The sequence below is a fragment of the Castor canadensis genome, chromosome 11, assembly GCF_047511655.1.
Source record: "Castor canadensis chromosome 11, mCasCan1.hap1v2, whole genome shotgun sequence".
Classification (NCBI taxonomy): Eukaryota; Metazoa; Chordata; class Mammalia; order Rodentia; family Castoridae; genus Castor; species Castor canadensis.
In genome coordinates this window covers 118,335,895-118,356,972 of record NC_133396.1, presented here as the reverse complement: position 1 = coordinate 118,356,972, position 21,078 = coordinate 118,335,895, and the positions used below count along the sequence as shown (strand labels likewise).

The 21,078-nt window shown below is 36.9% G+C and overlaps 1 protein-coding gene across 1 annotated transcript in view; it reads right to left on the bottom strand.

The window, feature by feature from the left end:
- Ush2a (usherin) overlaps positions 1-21,078 on the bottom strand; it is a 759,580-nt gene that overhangs the window by 89,315 nt on the left and 649,187 nt on the right. Inside the window, exons 58-60 of the mRNA XM_074048325.1 lie at positions 16,306-16,461; positions 14,539-14,704; positions 5,747-6,101 (exon numbers count right to left, since the gene is read on the bottom strand). Of these exons, the coding sequence (XP_073904426.1) occupies positions 5,747-6,101; positions 14,539-14,704; positions 16,306-16,461 (677 nt within the window). The remainder of the gene's footprint in view (positions 1-5,746; positions 6,102-14,538; positions 14,705-16,305; positions 16,462-21,078) is intronic.

Genomic DNA, 21,078 nt, shown 5'->3' with positions numbered 1-21,078 from the left:
CAATCAAATCTGGGAACACTAGAGAAGTTATCACCTATCAAGGTAATTACTTTCAAGTTGAAATAATTACTCTATCAATGTTAATGGTCTTTCAACTTCAATAAAGCACTCACCTGCTGATAATCACAGCTAACCTCTTGCTCTAATGCAATTCCCTCTCTATTTAGTAGGTTATATTACAGCCGTTACAGTGGTCACTTGTCCTGAACAGCTGCTGAATTTCACTTTGATCGGCTGTGAACCATAAAAAAATTGGTCATCTGTGTATGATTTCCCCCTCACCCATAAGCCCTTGCAGAGCGAAGGATATGATCTCTTGGCTGTAATAGGGTACTTGAGGGGCAGCCATCTTGCTCTGGTAGTGGCCACTTTCCACTTGTGACAAGACTAGAGTAGCTCAATTAACATCTGCCCTTCCCTGCCGCTTTCAGCAGGCTGTCTCTGCTAAATGACACATATTCTGATTTATGGTCTGGGTCTGTTAGAGTATGTAGACTAGTTCATTTTACATTCACACCTGTTTTTGACAAGGGTTCTTGGGATTCATGGATATCTAAATATGGTTTCATAACTCTGTTAAAGGCCAGAAAATGCAACATACTTGGCTCAAAGGTCACAAAGTCTCCCAACCAACGGCCCATCATGTACTGATAGTCTGTTGTTTGGCATTGATGAAGTAGGCAGATGCCAGTTTGGCAGAATCTGTGTGATTTAGGAAGTGTGTGTGTGTGTATGAGAGAGAGGAGAGGAGAGAAGTGGAGAGGAAAGGAGAGGGGAGGAGAGGAGAGGAGAGAGGATAGGAGAGGAGAGGAGAGGACAGGAGAGGACAGGAGAGGAGAGGAGAGATCTCATGTTTTGATGATATGACCCAAATTTAAGGGAAGAGAGGAAGGGCAGGGTCCTCTGTGTGTGATGACAGGTAAACAGCGCTTCAAGAAGTTGTGGCCATTTACTGAGAAGAGCAGTTATAGTGACAGGCATGAGATATTATGGTGGTGGGGAAGATAGACAGTATTAAACTTTAGGGAGACAAAAAAGATTAAAAAAAACCAAAACAACCACACACATACATTCTTTCTGTAGACAACATAGAAAAGAAATAGAATCAAATCTGGTTTTTGGAACACTACTTAGAAATTGACAGTTTGGCATCAGGAAACATTCAAAGTATAGTTGTAGCAAGTATAGTTGCTTTACACAAATCAGGACTTTATCTACATTTGCTAATTTATTCCAGGCTCTGCTACTTCAAACGGTAGGACCTCTAAAGTTTTATAGTTTACTTAAATTGCCATATTCAGTACTTCGTATATTAAGTGTTTTAATTAGTTGATTAACCAATGCAAAAACCCTGCGAGATACAATATTTTGCTTCAGTCTTGGGGAGTGAAAAGGAGGACAGCTGAAGTAAAGGGGGACATCGTTCCAGGAAGAAACAACGTGGGTGAAAATACCAAGGTAGTCTTCAAGAGCAAGGAATCGAGTGTGGAGTTAGAATCAATCGGACTTAGAGGAGGATTGGACGTGAAGTAAGGAAGTGGGAGGATTTAAAGATGGTCTAGCTTGAGAAACTACAGGGTTGCTGGGGCCATTTAGTGACATACCAGAACTGTTTGGGGGAGTAATAAGTACTCTCTTCAGTTCCCTGCTAAGGCATATGAGGGATGTCCCAGACAAGCACTTGAAGAATTGAGTCATGAGAAAGGTGAGATGGCAGGAGGCTTTCTGTTGAGCAAGAGACTCATGGGGCAGTTTTGAAGCAGCAGCCAGGATGGAGAAGGATCTTCTGAGATCCTTATGTGACCCCAGGCTTTGGGGATCATGGGCCAACACAGAAGATGACATATGCTGCTTATACAACGAATTCTGAAGTTGGGAGTCTGACTAGGTCTCACACAAGATAGTTGGCCTGGTAGAGAAAATAGTAACAGGACAAGATGTACTTTCATTATTTGGTGGAATAAGTTTTCCATAGGACTAATGGATGCCAAGAAAGGAATGTCAGTGCAATAGGACCCAATATGTACTGCTTGCTTGAGAGAGGTGCCTCCAGAAACAAGAGACGTCATGAGTGAACTGCTAGAGCAATAACAAAAATGGACCATATGAAATTAGGCAGAGACTAATGGTGCACCTGTACCACAGAAAGTGATGGCTATATTAGGACAATATTATTAGCAGGGCTTTACTAATTTTTGCCTAATATTCTCTCTCTCTCTCTCCCTGTCTTCTTCCATCCCTTTCCCTCTCTCTCCTACCTCTGCCACTCTACTCTGATCCTGGGGAAGCTAAAGAAGGAGGAAAACGATCATGTCCTCTTCTCCTCACTGTACATTCTTAAACACAAGTCAGCTGTTGACTTAGACTGGGTTTTAAAAACATATCTGAAATGAGTTAACATAGAAAATATGGTAACTGTTTTCATTACTATTTTTTCTTTACATTAGAAACAGTTACGAAGTGAATCCTCTCAGAAATTTGTTATCTTCTGTTTCTATTATCTAAGAAAGGAGCCCATGGAGGAAAGAACAAGAACCATCAAATATTAAGAACTACTACCAATTTAAGATCATATGTAAAGAGCAATAAAATTTTATATCATAGAAAGCCAAAATGAAAAATGGGATTGAAAGTGAATTCATCAATTTACTCACAAACTCTCCATAATATGGTAATTATGAAGTTATCTTATAATTTTTTTCACATATCTATTTCATGGTAAAGAGATTTGAGACAAGCACATGAGGAAATTTGGAATACCTCCTCCTTGACATTGGGAAGGGGAGTTTGGCAACTAGGATCTAGAAACTAGAGTTTGTAATTCTGGATCTTATCCTTAGATTAGAAGCCAGCTTTTAGTGACCCATATAATTCGCTTACTCCTCAGCACCTTATGCTAGATTCCCCACACAAAGTGAAGTACCATTTATCTTTTAATGTACTGGGCAAATGTATGCTCTGGCTTGATGTTTTATAACCCTGTGGGGCAAGCAGGGATGTGCTTAGAGCACAGACAAACAGGTAAACCACCTTTGCCTTTAAATCCCAAGTTGTTTCTGCCAGTGTGATGGCAGGTGCCAGTGAGAAAAAGCAAACAAACCCAAATGGTGGTAGCAATATCGCCAGCCTCGCCAGGAGTGTTTCCTGTAAATACCACCATGGAACTCTTGCATGCCAAGCAGTTTCTCTTCTGACACTGCACCATTCATCACAGAGCTAATTGGGAAGGAAGATTAAGAACTTGTAACTAAAACCTGTTTTCAGGAGTGAAGGATATTGGTCTAAAGAGACCCTAATAATTTTGATCTCTCTCTCTTCCTCTTAGAAGGACCTACTTTGACTCAAAGGGAGATGACTTTTCATGAGGTTGGGAGAGAAGCTAGTGATGCATTAAAAGCCACACTCTTTCCATTTCTCCTCTCCTGCTGCCTTTGCTGCTGCTGCCACTGCTCCTGCCAACACATACACTCCTCACCCCCATGGAGGGCCCCCACTGCCAGTTCTCCATCCACTGCCACCACCAGCAGGACTCATGCCTCCATTGCACCTGTTTTATGTGGCTCTCCCAGCAACATCCACCTGTCTATGAACAACTCTGGAGGGACACTGGAACAAGACAGTGATGGCTCCATTATCATGGGCAATTTACTGGTGGCCCCATGTGTAGAGATGGGATCCCAATAAAAAAGAACTAAATGAGGGACATTCATTATACCTCTTATAAATTTGTGGATTAAATTGTAATTCTGCAACTGTAGGGTAGATTCTGTGTCTCGTTAATAGCAAATAGAATTCCTTTGCTCTGGAGAATGTTAGGCTGAGTGGACAATGAAAAAAGAGTTGAAAAATTTCCTAGGCAGAGATTAAATGGAAGAGGGACAGGGAAGATATTAGTGGGGGTAGGAATTAGAGAAATAGTAAATAGATCCAAGAAGGTACTTGGAGAGAAATTTAAAAGGAAGTCATCTAAATACAAGCAGCAGAAACTCAGTAGCAATCTGCTTACCTTCCTCAAATGCTGAGCAGTGAACAACTTGTGGTGTAGACTTGATTAACCACCTTGCTGCACAGTAGCTGATTTGCTCAAGGGTCCTGTTTCATAGCAGACCCCAAAACATAGTACTGATACTGACATACTGAACATAATTCTCAATGACTTGACATTTGCCAAAGTTGATAGAATCATCAATTCTTTGTTCTTAGCACTAAAGGCCCATTGCACTAGTGTAGAAAAGTCATGCTGTCCTAATCAGAAAGAGAAGGACTTCTATTACGGGAAAAGAAATTTGACTAGGATCAAGGGACATTCTTCTCTATTGGTGAGTAGTAGAGAACAATGGATAAATGGTGGACTGTAGGAATGGACGAAACTCAAAGATAGTGTTTTTATTTTTTCTGATGTTGTCTTTGAAATGTACCAGTCTGTAAGAGTCATAGTGGCTAGATGCCCTGGAAACTTAGCCTAGTGCCCAGAATGTCTGAATACTGGCCTGAATTGCTTGGTGGAAGATATCTTTGACTGCTTGAAAAGTTCAGATGGGATTTTCCTGATGAATCCAATGGAAACTTTTCTGAGGATTCTTAAGGACAAACTGTTTACTTTTACATAAATTGGGCTTCATAGTCTTGAAACAAAGAAACACAGTTTTATTAATGCTTTATGCTATCTGTTCATTTTGTTCTTATTCAAGAGGGGTTTTCTTATTTAATAAAGTCTTGGAATATTTTGAAAACTATAAATATATATATATTTATATATATATATTTTAACTCCTAACATTTCATATTCTGCCTGAAGACGTCAGTATGAGAGCTTCCTTCAGCCTCCAAGAATGTTTCTTGTCTAATGCTTTTGTTGTATACATGTGATTTTATTCTCGTTTGTGTTGTGGTTTATGACTGGTAGGTAGTTAAGTTTGGGATCTAAGTGCCAGAGTAATGGACATTATAGATGATAATCCACTGCTTCTCTTATTTTTTCTCATGTGCAAGTCTTTTCTCTGTAATATTAAAAAAGAAAAGGGCTGGTGGAGTGGCTCAAGCAGTAAGAGCACCTGCCTAGCTAGTATGAGGCCCTGAGTTCAAACCCCAGTGCTGCAAAAAAGTAAAGACAAAAGAATACTGCTCTTTAAACAAGGGTCTTGATGCTTCCATGTGTCTCATAAGACATCAAGCTATGCTTGGCATACTAAAGGCTCTCAGGAGATAATAGGTAAATGGAATAAAGTCATTTTATGCATCAGAGAGGGCTAGCCCAGAAGAAATATCAAAACTAAGTTATAGTACATGTGACTTTTATTGTGTATGTGACCTTAATCACACACACACACACACACACACACATACACACACACACACACACAGAAGGATATATCTGTCTATCTCTCTGTTTATCAGCTCTTAGAAAATTAAATATTCTAATTTTATCTTAATCTCACCCTATGAGGTATAGAGGGACATACTGAATTATTCCATTAAGTGGATGTGGAAAGCAGAACTCAGGGAAAGAGAGATTCATTTATTTGCTTACAGCAATACAAATTAGTTGTGGTCTGCAAACTGGTCCCCAGCTTTCCTCATACTCAATTCAGCATCTTATCCCTATGAGCACATTGCTTCTTTTCACATGTGAAAAATTTTCATCTATTTAAGCCCTAAGTGAAGAAAAATGACAAGCCAGATAAGAAAATGAATTTCAACCTATTAACCAGTAACCTGGGTACTGGCTATTTTTCTAAGTTCTTACCATCACTGGGAAAGCATGCACAGTAGAGCTGTTAAATGTCAGGTCATCTCGTCCCTCCTGGTAGAGCACACAGTACTGGGAGATAATGCCATTGGGGGATTCTGGCTTCCTCCAATTGAGCAGAATGGAATGTGCACTGGTGGCTTGAGGCCAAGGCGCTGGTAGGGCTTGAGGTGGGGCTTCCAGTGTCTGTACTGATGACCACAGACTATCCACTGAACTCCTGGAGTTCTGCACTCTGATTTGATATTCACAGAATGTGAAAGGCCTGAGAGTCTCTGTCTCATCCCTAAATTCAAAGGCTCCTTGTGACCAGACAAACAAAAGACAATCGTCTTCCATGCCAGCAGGACATCTGAAAAGAAACCAAACAGGCAACCAATGACAGCTGTACACTTCACAACAAGGTTTACAGGGAGAGTAAGAAAGCGTTTATTAGTAGAATCTGATACCAACTCAACTTTCCAAGTGTTCATTCCTGGGGTTATGGTGAAGAATGACTAGCTGGAAGAATGCACCAGAGGCCTGGCTCAAGATCATTTTCTTAGTGACAATGACATTGTATGTGCATCTGTGTATGTATATATAAATATTAGACTCATTATAAAGTGCATTTATTTCACAGCAGACAAAAGAAAAATAAAAAATAAGCAAAGCATCACCCATAATCATATCTTGCTATATTATTTTCTAGACTCATTTCCTTAAAAGAGCACACACACAAGGAACCATTAATTAATTTTTTTAACATCCAGAAACATATATTAAGCACTATCAATATGGCTCATTATGTTTGTTTTCTATGTGTATATTCATATGTGTGTGTGTGTGTGCACATGTAGTTATATTGGGGTTTTAGTTTTGCACAACTGGAACCATACAATGTACAATTGTTAGAGGCTGATGTTATTTGGAATCCCTACCATTCTGTGGTAGGTGGATTGCAGGAAGAGTTCTGATTTGTTTTAAATCTTTCTATACCCATGCCTTTTGCTAGAATGCTCCTATACTCACCTTGAGGTTGGCATATGACTGTCTTTGGTTAATAGGATGGGAGCAAATATGTTGATTACATAGACTTCAAAGTGTTTGCACAGTGGGACTGACCCTCTTGCTGCTGAGGGTACCATGAGATTACTGTGTGAAATGTCCAGGCTAGCATACTGTAGGAGGAGGAACTATCAGGAGTTGTTCTTCATGCTTTCAGTCTTTCTCTCTTTTAGCCAGTACAATGTTACTTTGCACTTGTTTCCAGGATGATTGAAAAGCATTTTAAATTCACTTCCCACATGCCACTTATTTTCTTTCCATTCGAATTTTCTTTTCTTTAAATAAATTATGACCTCCCAAGGAAAGGACTATACAGTTTATATATTTTTTGTTATTAACAAACCTTTATTAATCACTTGCACACAAGCTTTGTCTCAGGAGCAGGGGGTATAGAAATGAATACATTCTACTTGAAAGAGTTCAGAGCTGAGTGGACCAGATAGGTGTGCAAATTAATAAAAATAACGTAAGTGGTATAAGGGAATTTTCTTGAGAGATATTTAAACAGCAAAAGTCAAATTACTCTACTAATGCAGAGTACTCTCAAAAAATTCTTTCACCTACCTGAGAAGGTGGTTAGCCCTGTTAGTTTAGATTTTTTTCATATCAAAACTGGGATCCATTCATATTCTTTTGTTATTGAAGAGTAAAACATGTAAGTAAGAGAAATGGAATTGTCAATTGCTAGATGGCCCTAAATATCTGATATCTCATTTGGAACAGTTCTTTATTGATACAGGTGTAAAGCTGTGATGCAGCTATGACAGAAGGGAAGGTTCTGAGGAACTGGGCTTGTTACATATCTATTCCCAGCATCTCAGCCTACTAAGTGTTCAATAATTATTTCCAAATGAATGGCAGAAAGGTACATAATTTCATGACTTTTCCTCATCTTTGCTCTATTAATCCTTACATCTTATTTAGGGACAAATGTAAGTTGGGGAAGAATGTAAGGAAGAGACTGGCCCTTTTCTTTTGGCTCACTCTCTAGCTGAGAAGAGAGCAGTGAATAAATCAATATTTTCCAGGTTGATAGGAGTTTAATTAGCACACTCTTCAGATGCTGGGAAATGTACATGCTGCCATATCAGATTACCCAGCTCCATCAAAATTTAAAGGGTGATTAAGACAAAGTAAGTGATAGTACCTTTCACAAAAAATGCAGGCTATGAGCAATCTTTGCCTTTGGGAATTTGATGATTCTCAAGTTGATAAATCACTATGACCTAGGTATGAGCAATGACAAGCTTCCTGCTGTAGGCTATAGAGGCTTCATGGATACCTCTCAGTGACCTGCAATTACTGTTAGGCAGCCCATATCATTATTACCTGCCACCATGTGTGGACCAGATTCTGCACTCCATGTAGGTTTGCAGAGTTTGGCCTTTGTACTTGCTGTGCATACCAGGTACCGGGTGTGTCACTGGGAGGGAACCACTCTAATGAGAACCCCAGGCTCATGGCCAAGGGCTCTTCTCGTGATTTTTCAAACTGTGTTTGCTAGGAATATAATATCACAAACAAACCTGCACGTTTCTATGGGGAAATAATTTTCTAGTTTGTTTTGCTTTAGCCTTACTTGGCTAATTTTTATTAAGCTCTCATGAATTTCCTCATTGAAATCTAGTCATGTTTTTTCTAGAAATGAGATTGTTTAAAAATTTGCTTGAAAGGGTGAATTTAAAAATTTATACTATTTAAAAGATTAAGTGTGATGTTAGCTTCAAGTTTACTCACTAAAACAATAAAATGATCCAGTCTGGTTAAGTATTTCTTATCACTATTGAATGCTTAACAAATTAGTATTGTAGAGGGGCAAATGTTCCATCTATGATGTTAAAAATCAGAGTCTCTTTATGTCTGAACACACCTTGAGCAGAAGTGGCTGAGAACACAATTATTCCTAATCTATTTAAGATTTGATCTTCAGCTGTTCATTTAACTGGAACTGTTTTTTCTGAATAGTCTGGGGCTAAAGAAATCACATTTTCAGTTCTCTGTGAATAGCTAAATGGTTATTATTTGCTTAAGCTCACGTGAGAGGTACTTCAGTAAGGTATTTTTCCAACCAGAGGTAATTTAATGTTGAGGAAAACAAATGCAGGTTTGAAAACTAGGAGCTATATATTTTAAAAGGCATTCAACCTCATATTGTCTCAATGTAGGACATTTTTAAGAGCTCTGTATTTCCTCTCTCCTACCAACAATTGTCACTGCTTATCTTGAACAGTAATTAAAACAAAATCCTACAACCAAAGCATTTTTCCATAACATCTGTAAGATTATGGAATTACCTCCTACTCCACAGAGAATAGTCAGAAGACTCTGAATGTAAGTAAACAGGCAGAAATACTTGGAATCAGAGGAGGTATGTTGCAGGTCCTAGCTCTGCCACTTACTTCAATGACCTCGGACAAACTATCCTGTGTTCTCTAGTTTTCATAGCCCAGAGTATATAACAAACCTCTTAGAAGTCTTGTAAGAAATCAAATACAGTAACTCACCTGCAAATCACTGGGTAAAATGCAGTGCATGATACAGCTGAAGTTATCTTAGAGATGATGTTCAAAGTTATGCTGAGGACCTATCTAGCAGTTATTTAGTGAGGCAGTGACCAGGAAGGTCATCAACAGTCCATAAGAGAATAGATGCAGAAGTGCACTAGGTTGCTGATCGGGGAGATGGAAATACAGATGACTTATAAAATGCTTTGACAAGGTTAAATTATCAAGCTTTGTGGCATGAGTGGATACTCTGGTATTGCAGTAAGAGATGTCAAAGATCTTCCAAAACTTTTAAGATGCAATACTTTTTTAAACACTTTTATGATTTGTCTTGTGACTGGCTTATACTTATTACTCAGGATTCACCTCCTAAGATTTCTGTTCTCAATTTATATTCCAGTCATAATGAAATGCTTGCCTGTAGTTCACTTATATCCCATGGTATTTCATGCTTCTGTGGCGTTAGTATCTGTCCATTCTTTTTGCAAAGCCTCATCTAATCCTCTTTCTTATTCTCCTTTCTATAGGCTAATTCCAGTTCATCTTTTAAAACTTCACCCCTAAGTCACTTTCTTCAGAAACTCTTTCCTCTCAAATGCAGTTATCATATCCTCTATGTGCTATTTTATTTACTAATTTACTTGTCACACTATATTGTAGCATATTTTTCTTTTTTCTATTTGTCATACTACACTGCAAATTCCCTAAAGACATGGATTCTATCTTACTCATCTATGTATTCTCAGCGTCTAGCACAATGTATTATGCAATAGGAATCTTTCAAAGCAATATCTGGGTGGCTAACTGGATGACAAGAAGGCTCCAAGATTCTATGAAACTGGCTAACTGGAAAAATGTACCTATTATTAAGTTACTGTTTCTCAGCTCTAAACTTACCTTCTATATTTGGCTTTATGAGAGTGCAGCTGGGTCCCTGACATCCACTTCTGCTTTAACCAGCTTATTCTACATTGGTATTTGCCAACAGGGGGCGCCAGAAGGCGATCAGGAAGTTTTGGTAGCATTTATGTGAACATCACCCCAGCAAGGATTCTTCTCTTTGAAAGTAGAAATTCCTTCCCCTTTAGGGGTAGTTGTTTCCAACACGCAATATTTTTCTTATACTTGAGAAACCAACTCCATTTCTTACTTCCTCCTTGGCATCTGCACTAGTGGCAAGAACCCCCTCTTGGGAAGTCTGATCCCAGTCTACTAGGCACCTCCCCTGAATCTCTAAGTTTTAATAATTCTAACCATTTCCTTCTGTTCCCTCAGTCCTAAGGGCAGCAGCTGTTTCTGGCAGTTTCTGCCTCCATGGTATCTTAGAGTTTTCTTTTTATCTGTTCAGTTACCTCATTAGTAAATTTATAACTAATTACTAATTGTTCATATGAACTTCTTTATGCTAATGATTTTATTCACTGAGGATCTTCACTGTCAGGTTCTACTTGCTAAAATCCTATCTACCACAAATGAAACACAATACAAAGTTCTGAAAGGAATCACATGACACATGGGAATTTTGTATGGGTGCCATATTGAATTAGTGATTTATAAAATAGTGTTGAAAAATTAGATTTTTAAAAATAAACACAGAAATTCTTATTTCATTCATGAAAACAAATTTTTTTCCATTTTAGAGACAAGAGTTAGAACCATAAAACAGTGGAAGAAATAATTCATGTGTTATTTTTAATATGACCACAAAAGGGAGACTTCCCTAACATATAATGAGCAAAGCCTAATTAACAGTAAATACTCCAGTAGAACAATATGATTCCTTTTATGTAAAGTAAAATAAAGGGAACATCAATATTAATATATTAAAATTAGTAGCATTTAATTCTATCAATAAGAATTATATATGCCAGGTGTAAGTCATGAAGATGGAATAATACTTTCATAATCTCCTATATGATTAATGTTTTCCAACTATTATAACAAATAGTCACTAAAGTTTTATTTTGGAAGGTCTAGTCTCAGTAATATCAACTTTTGAAACAGTTCATGAATATTCCTGGAAAGAGAGAGAGGAATCCTTGTTTCTCTAAATTTTTTGAAATTTCTATTTTTCACATTGTATTGCATATTACACCTTTCTGCTTGGTGATTTAGCTTGTCTTATAGTGTATTCTATAGCAAAGATCATCGGTAATAAGAATCAGAATTTACAGATCTTTGTGTCTCTCTCAGTAGACATATGTGTGTATGTGTGTATCCCAATACCTATTTTCCACACAACATAAATGGAATTACACCAAAATTCCTTGCCTTTGATTTAATGCTCATCTTTGCTTAGTTAACTCAGTCAGCTTAATTATCCATTGTATAAAATCATTATCTTCAGTTTCCTGGTTGGACATACCCCCTCATATCATCATAATTCAAAACCATCTCAGATTTTATCCTTTAATCTTTGGAATACTCATGAGAAAGGTTCACCATCTTTTTTTCTATTTCTACAGTACTGATAATGTGTTTGTACACATTTTTGTTTTCTAATGCACATGGCTGAATTTCTTGTATTTATTTAAAAGGAACGCTCATGATAATATAAGCCCCATGCAATTTAGTCACTATTAAAATGGAAGCTTCTAGTCAGAGGAGATTAATTTTATCAGACCTTTTGTTAAGTTCCAAGATAACATCTTTGATGGATTTGGTAGATGGAAGTGATGAGATTTTTTGCCATTTACAAGGTTATTGATATATGATAAACAGGAGAACACTGAAGAACCGTTGTACAAACCAAACTCACTGTGAGGAGGAAGCAAATGCCTAAGATGGTTTTGTCTATTCTTTGTAGATAAAGAAAATTTAAAACACTAACTTAAATTTTTGGTCCTATTCTTTATCAAAAAGCTTCATAGGCAAACTGTGTATGTGTGTGTGTGTGTGAGACTCACATGTGTCAACAAAGTAACCTAATTAACAGGTAAACTAAGCTGGAGTAATCATAAGTTTGAATAGTATGAATAGGCTCTTTTGTTTTGTTTTGTCATGAACCTCTTATTTCTTTATTAGGGCAGACACTGTCTTAATAGGATGATATCTGGAGGCAATATTAAAACAATAGAATAGAATAACTGGGTGGGGGGGAGAATGACTTGGGGGGGATCAGTGAGAATAGCAACAAGCATTCTCAAAATGATATTGGCAAATTGCCTTTCCCTAACTTAATGACACTATCTGCATAGGCCAAACCTTGTCTTTGGTTTGAGTCAAATGTATTTCCTTTGGTGGTGATAGAAGAAAGAGGAGGCAAATGATGGAGCAGGAATTACATGCCATAACCTTCTTCGAAATACTGCAGGCTTGTGGTGTTAAGTATGTAGCAGTCCTATGCAGTCTCAGAGTGAAAAAGAACTATGTGTCTACATTCTATTTCTGTCCTTACAAATTTCCGATTTTTTTTGCAGCTATCTAAGAAAAATTTGATATTGTTGTTGTCTAAGCACATTTAAACTTCAGCTGAAATAACTACCAAGTGATTCATGCCTATGTAGGTGAATATAACGATTGTATCTGGAGCCCCAGTGCGCCATTTTCATTTCACTTTAAATAAAAAACAAAATGTATCTATGTCAGTCAGTGCCCTTCTGCTGTACTCAGAGGTATCAAACAGGCTACAATTATGATTGTGAAGTGATTGTGTCACATTGGAGGAAGGTTTATTGCTTTTGAGTCTGCTAGGCAGTAACACATTCTGTTTCATATTACTCTTTATATCATTGTTTGGCTGTGACTAGAATAATCAAATGCCATCAAATGCTGTCAAATTCAATTTACAGTACTTTTCATTGAAGCAGGCTTTCTGCATTATATTTCCTGTTTTCCTTCTCTATATCTGCCATGGAATAGTCACTGCAATCGTAAGCTTTATTTACAAAACCAACAGAGTGAAGCCACGCTCTGGTCTCTAACAGATACTTTATTTCCCTTTATTCAGAATAGGAATTTGATGTGCTTTTCTCATACAATTAGCATTAAATAGATGAAAGAAAACTATTTCAAGTGATGGGTATTTTAGAGTCTGCAGTAATGTGCTTAGCGTACAATGTAAATTCACATTAGCCATTTTTACATGTTCACGTGTATTTGAATCAGAACTATTATTCTTCAAATTAATGTTTGCTGAGAAGAAATTTGGCTTGCTCATTTTCAGTAATGTCATTTACATAACCAGAAATGCAATAGTACTTTCTCCTTTCATAATTTTTCCGATGAACCTATGAACTGAACATGGATCTGAATCAAAGACCTTCAAAGTCTGAAGTTAATAGAGAAGACTAAAGGAAGTTTCAGTGAGAATCCAGGGCCTTAGGACCAAACAAGGGGAGGTATGAGACTGTTGGAGAGCCTAACGAAACATGTGCAGGGGGAATGTGGGGTGGAGAGGGGAATGCTGTACCTTTATTGCTTAACGTGCATACGTTGCTTTTGGAGCAGGGTGTGCAATCTGCAAATCCTGCATGTCTGCCAGTGTCTTGTGTTTTATACTGTAAATATCAAGCTCTCAGTTGTCAGGGTCTTTTCTCCTGTACTCTTTTACTTTCTGCTTATCTCCTTTCTCTTCTACTTATTTTTCTCTTTCTCTTCTAACCCTTCATTCTTTCTTTCCCTCTCTGTTCCCTTCATTAATTCTTCCCAGACATTCTTCAATCTCTCCCTCTCTCCCCCATGCCCTCTTGCTTCTCTTCTTTTCTTCACATTAGATAGATCCACTTAAATTTTTCACTTGATGGGGTAAATAAACAGCAGATATGCCATTTACCCAGCTGGGCCGAGACTCCTTGGAACTGAGGGGGAACTGGAGTGGAGCCATGGATCTGCTCTTCCTGCATATGGAAGGCACCAGGTTTGGAGGGTAAGAAGCAATCTTTCCAAGTCTACCTAATAAGTGATGGGGTATAGTACAGTTCTCCCCCCAGATCTGTTTCCTCCTCCCGAAAGACTTTATTCTCTTGGTTAGTAAGTCTTCGGGGCGCTGTCCTACTGTTTCACCCAACAGAAGGCTGTTTAGGCTCTCGCAGCTTTCCAACAGATTTCAGGCAAAAAGGTTACATGCTCATAGGATAGATTTGTTCCTTGGATAATGCATCAAAGTTTCTAGCACTAGTCTTCATCTTTATCATAAGACATGATAAGAAGGATTTGCCATTCCCTTAAGGAAGTAGAAAATGTATTTGATGCTATAGTGCTGGAATACTACACCTTCCTAAGTAACCAAAACCTTACCTGAAAGTAAAGTAGTTGATGATGACTCCATTTGGCTTTTTAGATGGCATACATTTAACCTCCATGCAAGATGATCCCAGTGCCTTGAGGAGAACAGGGAAAGTAAGATCCGTCGGAGTTGCTTCAGATGTTGTGACAGACATCCTACTGCTAACTCCACAGCCTCCTTGAAAAATAATAGAGGGCTTTAAGTAATTTTTCAAGCAAGGCAAACCGTTACATGTGCATATAGAAAGATCACGTTGCCATGAAAATCTTTTTATTTGAACTTTTGTATATATATGTGTATATAAATTTTAGACTAATACTATGAAATCTCTATAGGATTTGAACATTTGAATAATTTTCAGATAACTTATTAACCACATATTTATACAGGTGTAGCAATTAAGCATTTGCTTGTCAGACATGAACTTTCTGCAGTAGTGCAGCCATTCTAGTTAGAAAGTGACAATGCATTTGAATTCTACAAATGTGTGCATGACTCACACATTCTGTATGCTCTTAGTAATATTTTATCTTTGCCAATATCTTAAAATGTTCTTCATATACACAGTAATCAAACGATTATTTTGAAGGCTACTGTACCTCCTTATTACAATTTAAGGGATATAGAGATTAGAAGATGACTTTGCCCTTAAATCAAGAAAACACTCTCTCAGCTTTCAAACAGATTTCAGGCAAAAAGGTTACATGCTAATAGTATAGCTTTGTTCCTTGGATAATGCATAAAAGTTTCTAGCACTAGTCTTCGTCTTTATCATAAGACATGATAAGAAGGATTTGATTCCCTTAAGGAATAAAAAATGCCATTCCCTTAAGGAAGTAGAAATGCCATGTTGATCAGCTGAAGACTAGATCAATGAAAGCAATACCCCTAAAACAAATGAGCCATGGTATGGTTTGTCAGAAGTTGGCAAGCTGACTCACAATTTCTGTTAAGAATTCAACGTAGCAAAATTGCAGCCTTCAAATCCTAATCAACTCTATGGAAACTAGAACTCAACTGGAGGCACAGGTTCCTAAGGACACATAATATGGAAGTTCCAACTACACATTGAACATTACATTGGTAAATTTCTTTAACCACTAAGGTGAAGCAAAATCTTTTTTGCACCAGTATGAGTAACATCTTTCCTTAGCAAATAGCTATTATATATTATATATAGGATATATGCATATATATGTAATAGAGTTATACCTATTAATCTCTATAATGCAAAATGGAAATGTTCTCCTTAATATAATACAGATAGATGATTAATTTGCAGGCCACAGTTCTAAGCCATGAAAAGCAAGGTAATAGTTTAGGTATATGACATAAGATTCAAGGAAGCACTGTAAAATATATAATGTTCATTTGGGTGCAATTCAACTTTTAAATAACTTGTCATTTTCCCCCTCATGAATAAAATTTAAATAAAACCAAATAAATACATTTTCTATGAAAGTTTTGTACATTTAGTTTTATATCACCAATGGCTCCTTTGTGTGACCTAGGTGTTTTTCTTTTAAAAAACCTTATAAAACAAGACTATATAAAACCACCATTTTAGTGTATTTAAATATTCATGATTTATTGTGCAGAAATGCATAATGGTTCACCTGATGTCAGGATCTGATTTTTCTGGATAAATAGTCCACTACAAATAAGAAATGAAATGTTAGTCTTTGTATTTGGACTGAGAACCTATTCCTTTTTAATGAAAAATTTTTTCTAAAGACTGTTTCGTAAAAGCTCAGGCCAAATGTCTGAAAGACTTTCACCATTTTGACACACTTGAATCCCTATCTCATATTGTGTGCATGGAGCCAGATTTTCCAGGAGAGTGGATTGACGGTGACCAACAGAGAAGGTTAGAGGTGTCATACTTCCAGCAAGTAGGCTGTTATACTCCACAGGAATTTTGGGAATGAGGATTCCTTTAATGAGAGAGAGAGAGAGAGAGAGAGAGAGAGCGAGACAGAGACAGAGAGAAGCATGTAAGTATGTTATGCAGAATGGTCAACAACTGTTTGTCCTTTAAGAAGAATGCATATTTAAAATGTTATAATTGAAAGGCAACTGTTTAATACAGCAATTATAGGCTGCACAAACTGAAAATGCAAAATATTATAATTGCATATTTAAAAAGCAAGAAATGTACATCACCAGTTTAAAAATTGTAACAGTTATATTCAAAGATATACTCTATTGGCAAATAAAAACAAAGACACATTTCACTTTTAAAATATAAGGCAGTTAGGAATGGTGCCATATACTTTTCATAGGTTCATTTACTCTTAAAGTACATAAAAAACACTACCTTTGCTTATGACAATAATTTTTCTTTGGAGAATTGTGTATGCAGCCTGTCTGACATGGATCCTTGACATAATAGCTCATAAAATATCCAAATCACAGCTTACCTAGAGAATTCCCAGTGTATTCATTATTGAGTCAGGATAGTCCACTCTGTCAGTGAGACTTATGGGCCTTAACTACATATGAAATTTGAGTCCAATAACTATCATTTTCACCATTTCTTCCTAAAGAAAGGAAGTCTTGTCATTTTAGCCTATCCACAATCTGTTCATATAATTAAATGCCTGTTAAGTTTCATTTGGTCATGAGCAGCATGCATACTTTTAAAAGGAGAGGACAGAAACTTTTAATTAAGAAAATAATGGGATTTCCTACTAAATTATCTCACTGATCTGAGAATTTAGAACACTTATGAGATTAGTTACCCATCTCATTATTAACAAGTTTGCCATGACTATAGAAACAACAGAATCTATAGCCAGCAACACAGAGAAAACAGCCTAGGACTGAATGACTCCAGAGAGATGAGGTCTAAAGAATGAAATGTGACTTTGCTTTTTGTAGCTGTATCTCCAGTATTCAAGAGTGGAAGAGGCAGTACAAACCAAAAATGCCCAGGATTTTTTGTAGGGTGGATGCAAATTAAGATTCTCTGAGGATTTTGATCACTGTCAGAAGTATGGATTGATGTTTCCTCGGCAAAGATGCTAGATTGTGCTGAATTTTGAAACCATACAGAGAATTTTTATTTTCCACATAGAACATCTTGCTTAAACTATCTATTGCATTTGTCCTAGTAGCTTAAACTACTACCATTCTATCTCTGATTCCTAAATTCTTATCTTTGACTTTATATCTCTCCTAAATGTTAGATTTTTAACCACCTACTGGTATTTCTATGTGGATATTCCACAGAGAATGCAACCTCAACAGAAGATCCCAAACAGAACTGGCTACATTTTCCACTCCCCAAGCCCATTCTTCCTGAGTTTCCTCTCTCAGTTAATGACAAAACCATCTTCCCATGCCCCTACGCTAGAAGCCTCAGGTTAAGAACCTTAGAGTAGACATTGCTTTCTTTGCTCCTAAACTCAAATGACCATTATATTTTATGATTTCTTTAAGAATTTGGGTTTTATATATAATTAGCAATAAGAAGACAGTGACACTGTTAACACAAAAAGCAGCCTATATTTTGGGATGATAACATTGCTGGCAGGTGAATGATGCAGACATTCTCTCTCTCTCTCTCTCTCTCTCTCTCTCTCTCTTTCTCTTTCTCTCTCTCTATCTCTCTAGACTGGGATTTGAACTAAAGGCTTTGTACTTGCAAAGCAGGTGCTCCACTGATTGAACCATGACTCTGGTCCAGTTTGCTCTGGCTTCAAAATATGGTCCTCCCTATCAAAGCCTCCAAAGTAACTTGGATTACAGGTGTGAGCTTCCAAGCACACACTGCATTATCTCTTTTAACACTAGTAGAATGCCAACCTCATAAAGTAAGGAGCTTTTTCTTCCCCCAATGTGGTCCCAGTGTCTAACTTTCAGCACAAAGCAGTAGCTCAATAATTACCAATTGACTGAATGAATGAACACAATATTGGATGGTAACTTTTTTTAAGATAAGAAAACTAAGGTTCAGAGAATTTAAGTCACTTTTGCAAGACTGAACATTATTTGGGTAGCGATTTCTCAGGTGTATCTGATGTCAAAGTTTAGCCCTCTAATTTTATATGCTCTCTTGATAATGGCATCTGAGATTAGGAGAGCTGGGGGGAAAATAGCAGGATGGTTTTGAGAGAACATATGCAGACAGACAGAATAGGAACTGATTAGATACAGAGAAACAAATAATCAACCAGTCAGAATCACCATTTGGAACAAGCAAGTTGCAAGTGGTTATTTAAAGTTCTTAAAACAGTTTCCTAAACCGAGCCTCACACACTGTGGATGTTTGTGGGCTCATATCAAAGAATATTGAGAGACAAGAACAAATGTAGACTTTCTTTCTGGAATATTTATTTTACTTGCAAAATTTGAAAAATGCACAATTTTCCTATCTGAGCCAAGGAAATTGGCAGAATCTCATTTTCCCCCCAAAACTGAGTATGAGTTTTTATTCCCAAAATGTCTGAGATTAGAAAATCATATGCATGGTAAATAAGGACTACTTTTGCAAGAGTCTTGTAGAGTTGAAAACTCTGAAGTTATCTCAAGTGAATCAACTAGAAGACTGCAAAAACAGTTCATGCTGATACAGCCATGTATCTATGTTGAAAATTACTGTCTATGATGTACTCAAAGAACAACTTAAATTTAGTTTCCTGCAATTGTTTTAAAATAAATTCACCATGGGTAATCTGCTCCGACATAGGATGAAAAGTTAGCCTCACCTATGACACTTCTGATCAGTCTCAGGTAATAAAGAATTCTATATTATTTTTTTCCATGAAGGAAAAAAAATATGTTATGGTAAAGATTGAATGCTTAGAAAATTTAAATAACTTCCCTTCTCTCTTTCTTAGTATAGTGAGTACCCATCATGGACTTATTTAGGAGCCATTCTTCAAGGCCTCTCAAGTGCAAGACAAAACTGGGAGTGTTTTTACAGCTCCCAACCAGATTGATATAATTGAAATGAAGTTTGAGACTTGTAGGAAGAGAATGGATTATAGAGACCATTTGAGGCTGTTAGTCCATTAATGGGTGAGGGAAACCTATGCAGTACATCACAAGTAAAATAAATAGGAGCATAATCAGAATCCCCTATCCCTTTCCTGACTAAAAATGTGCTTCAGCAAGTGCTGCTAGAGGTAGTGAAAAAGATTGGAGGATGAATCAGGGACCTCTCAGTTTGTAATTTGACCTTGAAGCAGGAAGATGTGTTTATGGAAATTTCAATTAGGAGTATGTTGGAATGTCATAACATTTCACCTCACATTTTGGGCATTTCTTCTTATTGTTATCCTGACATCACTTGTCAAATAATGGAAAAAATGCTGCTGTTTGTATCCACATATTTATGATAAAATGAAGACAGGAAGAATTGCCTGGGCATTGAACTTGATTCTGGGGTTGGATTTCTCTAGGTCTTTCTAGTATCATGGAATATAACAGTGAATAATATAAAACATATTTCCCCAAATGATAAATTATTATTTTTTTGATACACATTTTTTTGCATTCCAATTTTTTGCACATGCATTGGAATACCACACCAGATTTCATTAATTTTAAGATAAATGACAAGACCTTAAAGAAATTGCAAGTTTGTGATGATTGCTTCATGTTGGTTTTAGAGCTCCCTGGATTACATGTTTATTCCCTCTTCTTTGTTCCTGGGGTAGATCTTATAGGAGAGTTTTACAAGCACACATTTATGAAAAATATGCCACCATTTTATTGAACAAGACAAACCACAGAGTGGAGTCAGATCAAATCTTTCCTCTGCCCTTACTGCCTGATGACCACTAGCACAATAAGTAGCCTCTAGAAATGCCAACCTCTTCTTTGCAAAATGATGACACTAACAGCCACTTCATAAAGAGTTGTATTACATTAGAAGATATATGAAAAGTATTTAAAAACATTCCTGCAACATACAAAGTGCCAAATAAATGACAGACATAAAACAAAATGAAATAAAAACCCTATTATGACCCTGTTTTCCTGTTCCCTCAAGCAATTCTGAACCCATCTTTCATATAAAGTTACTGTTCTGTTTAATAAGTGTATAGTCATTCAAGTAAATGTCTTTACAACAATCTTTTGATTATTGTAGCTTTATTTCTTATGTGTGCTTAGAGTTGATCAAGTTGCATTACTATGAAGATTTTCTATTATTTGTTCTCAGTGGCAAATTAGAGTGTTTTTCCCAATCCTTGGAACTTGGTTCATTGTGTCTTTAGTTTGTACTTATTGGTCTGCTTCCATGCTCTGCACCCTTCAAGAGGAAATTTCTCTTCTCAAAAAGAGGACTCCTAGGGGCTCGTAGAAATTGCATTTATACTATGGTTCAAATAGAGACATAATCTTGATCTAGGTTTACACTTGGCTAGCCAAAGCATGAACCTGGCAAATGTATTTTTCACTTCGTTCTTAATTGGCAAAAAATGTCCTTTATATATTCCTCTGAGGTGTTGAGACAAAAAATACTTCTTTAAGCTGTGAACATGTCAAACACTGACATGCATTTAGGAAAGAGGGCCCCCTCTACTGTCATAATTTGCAGGGCT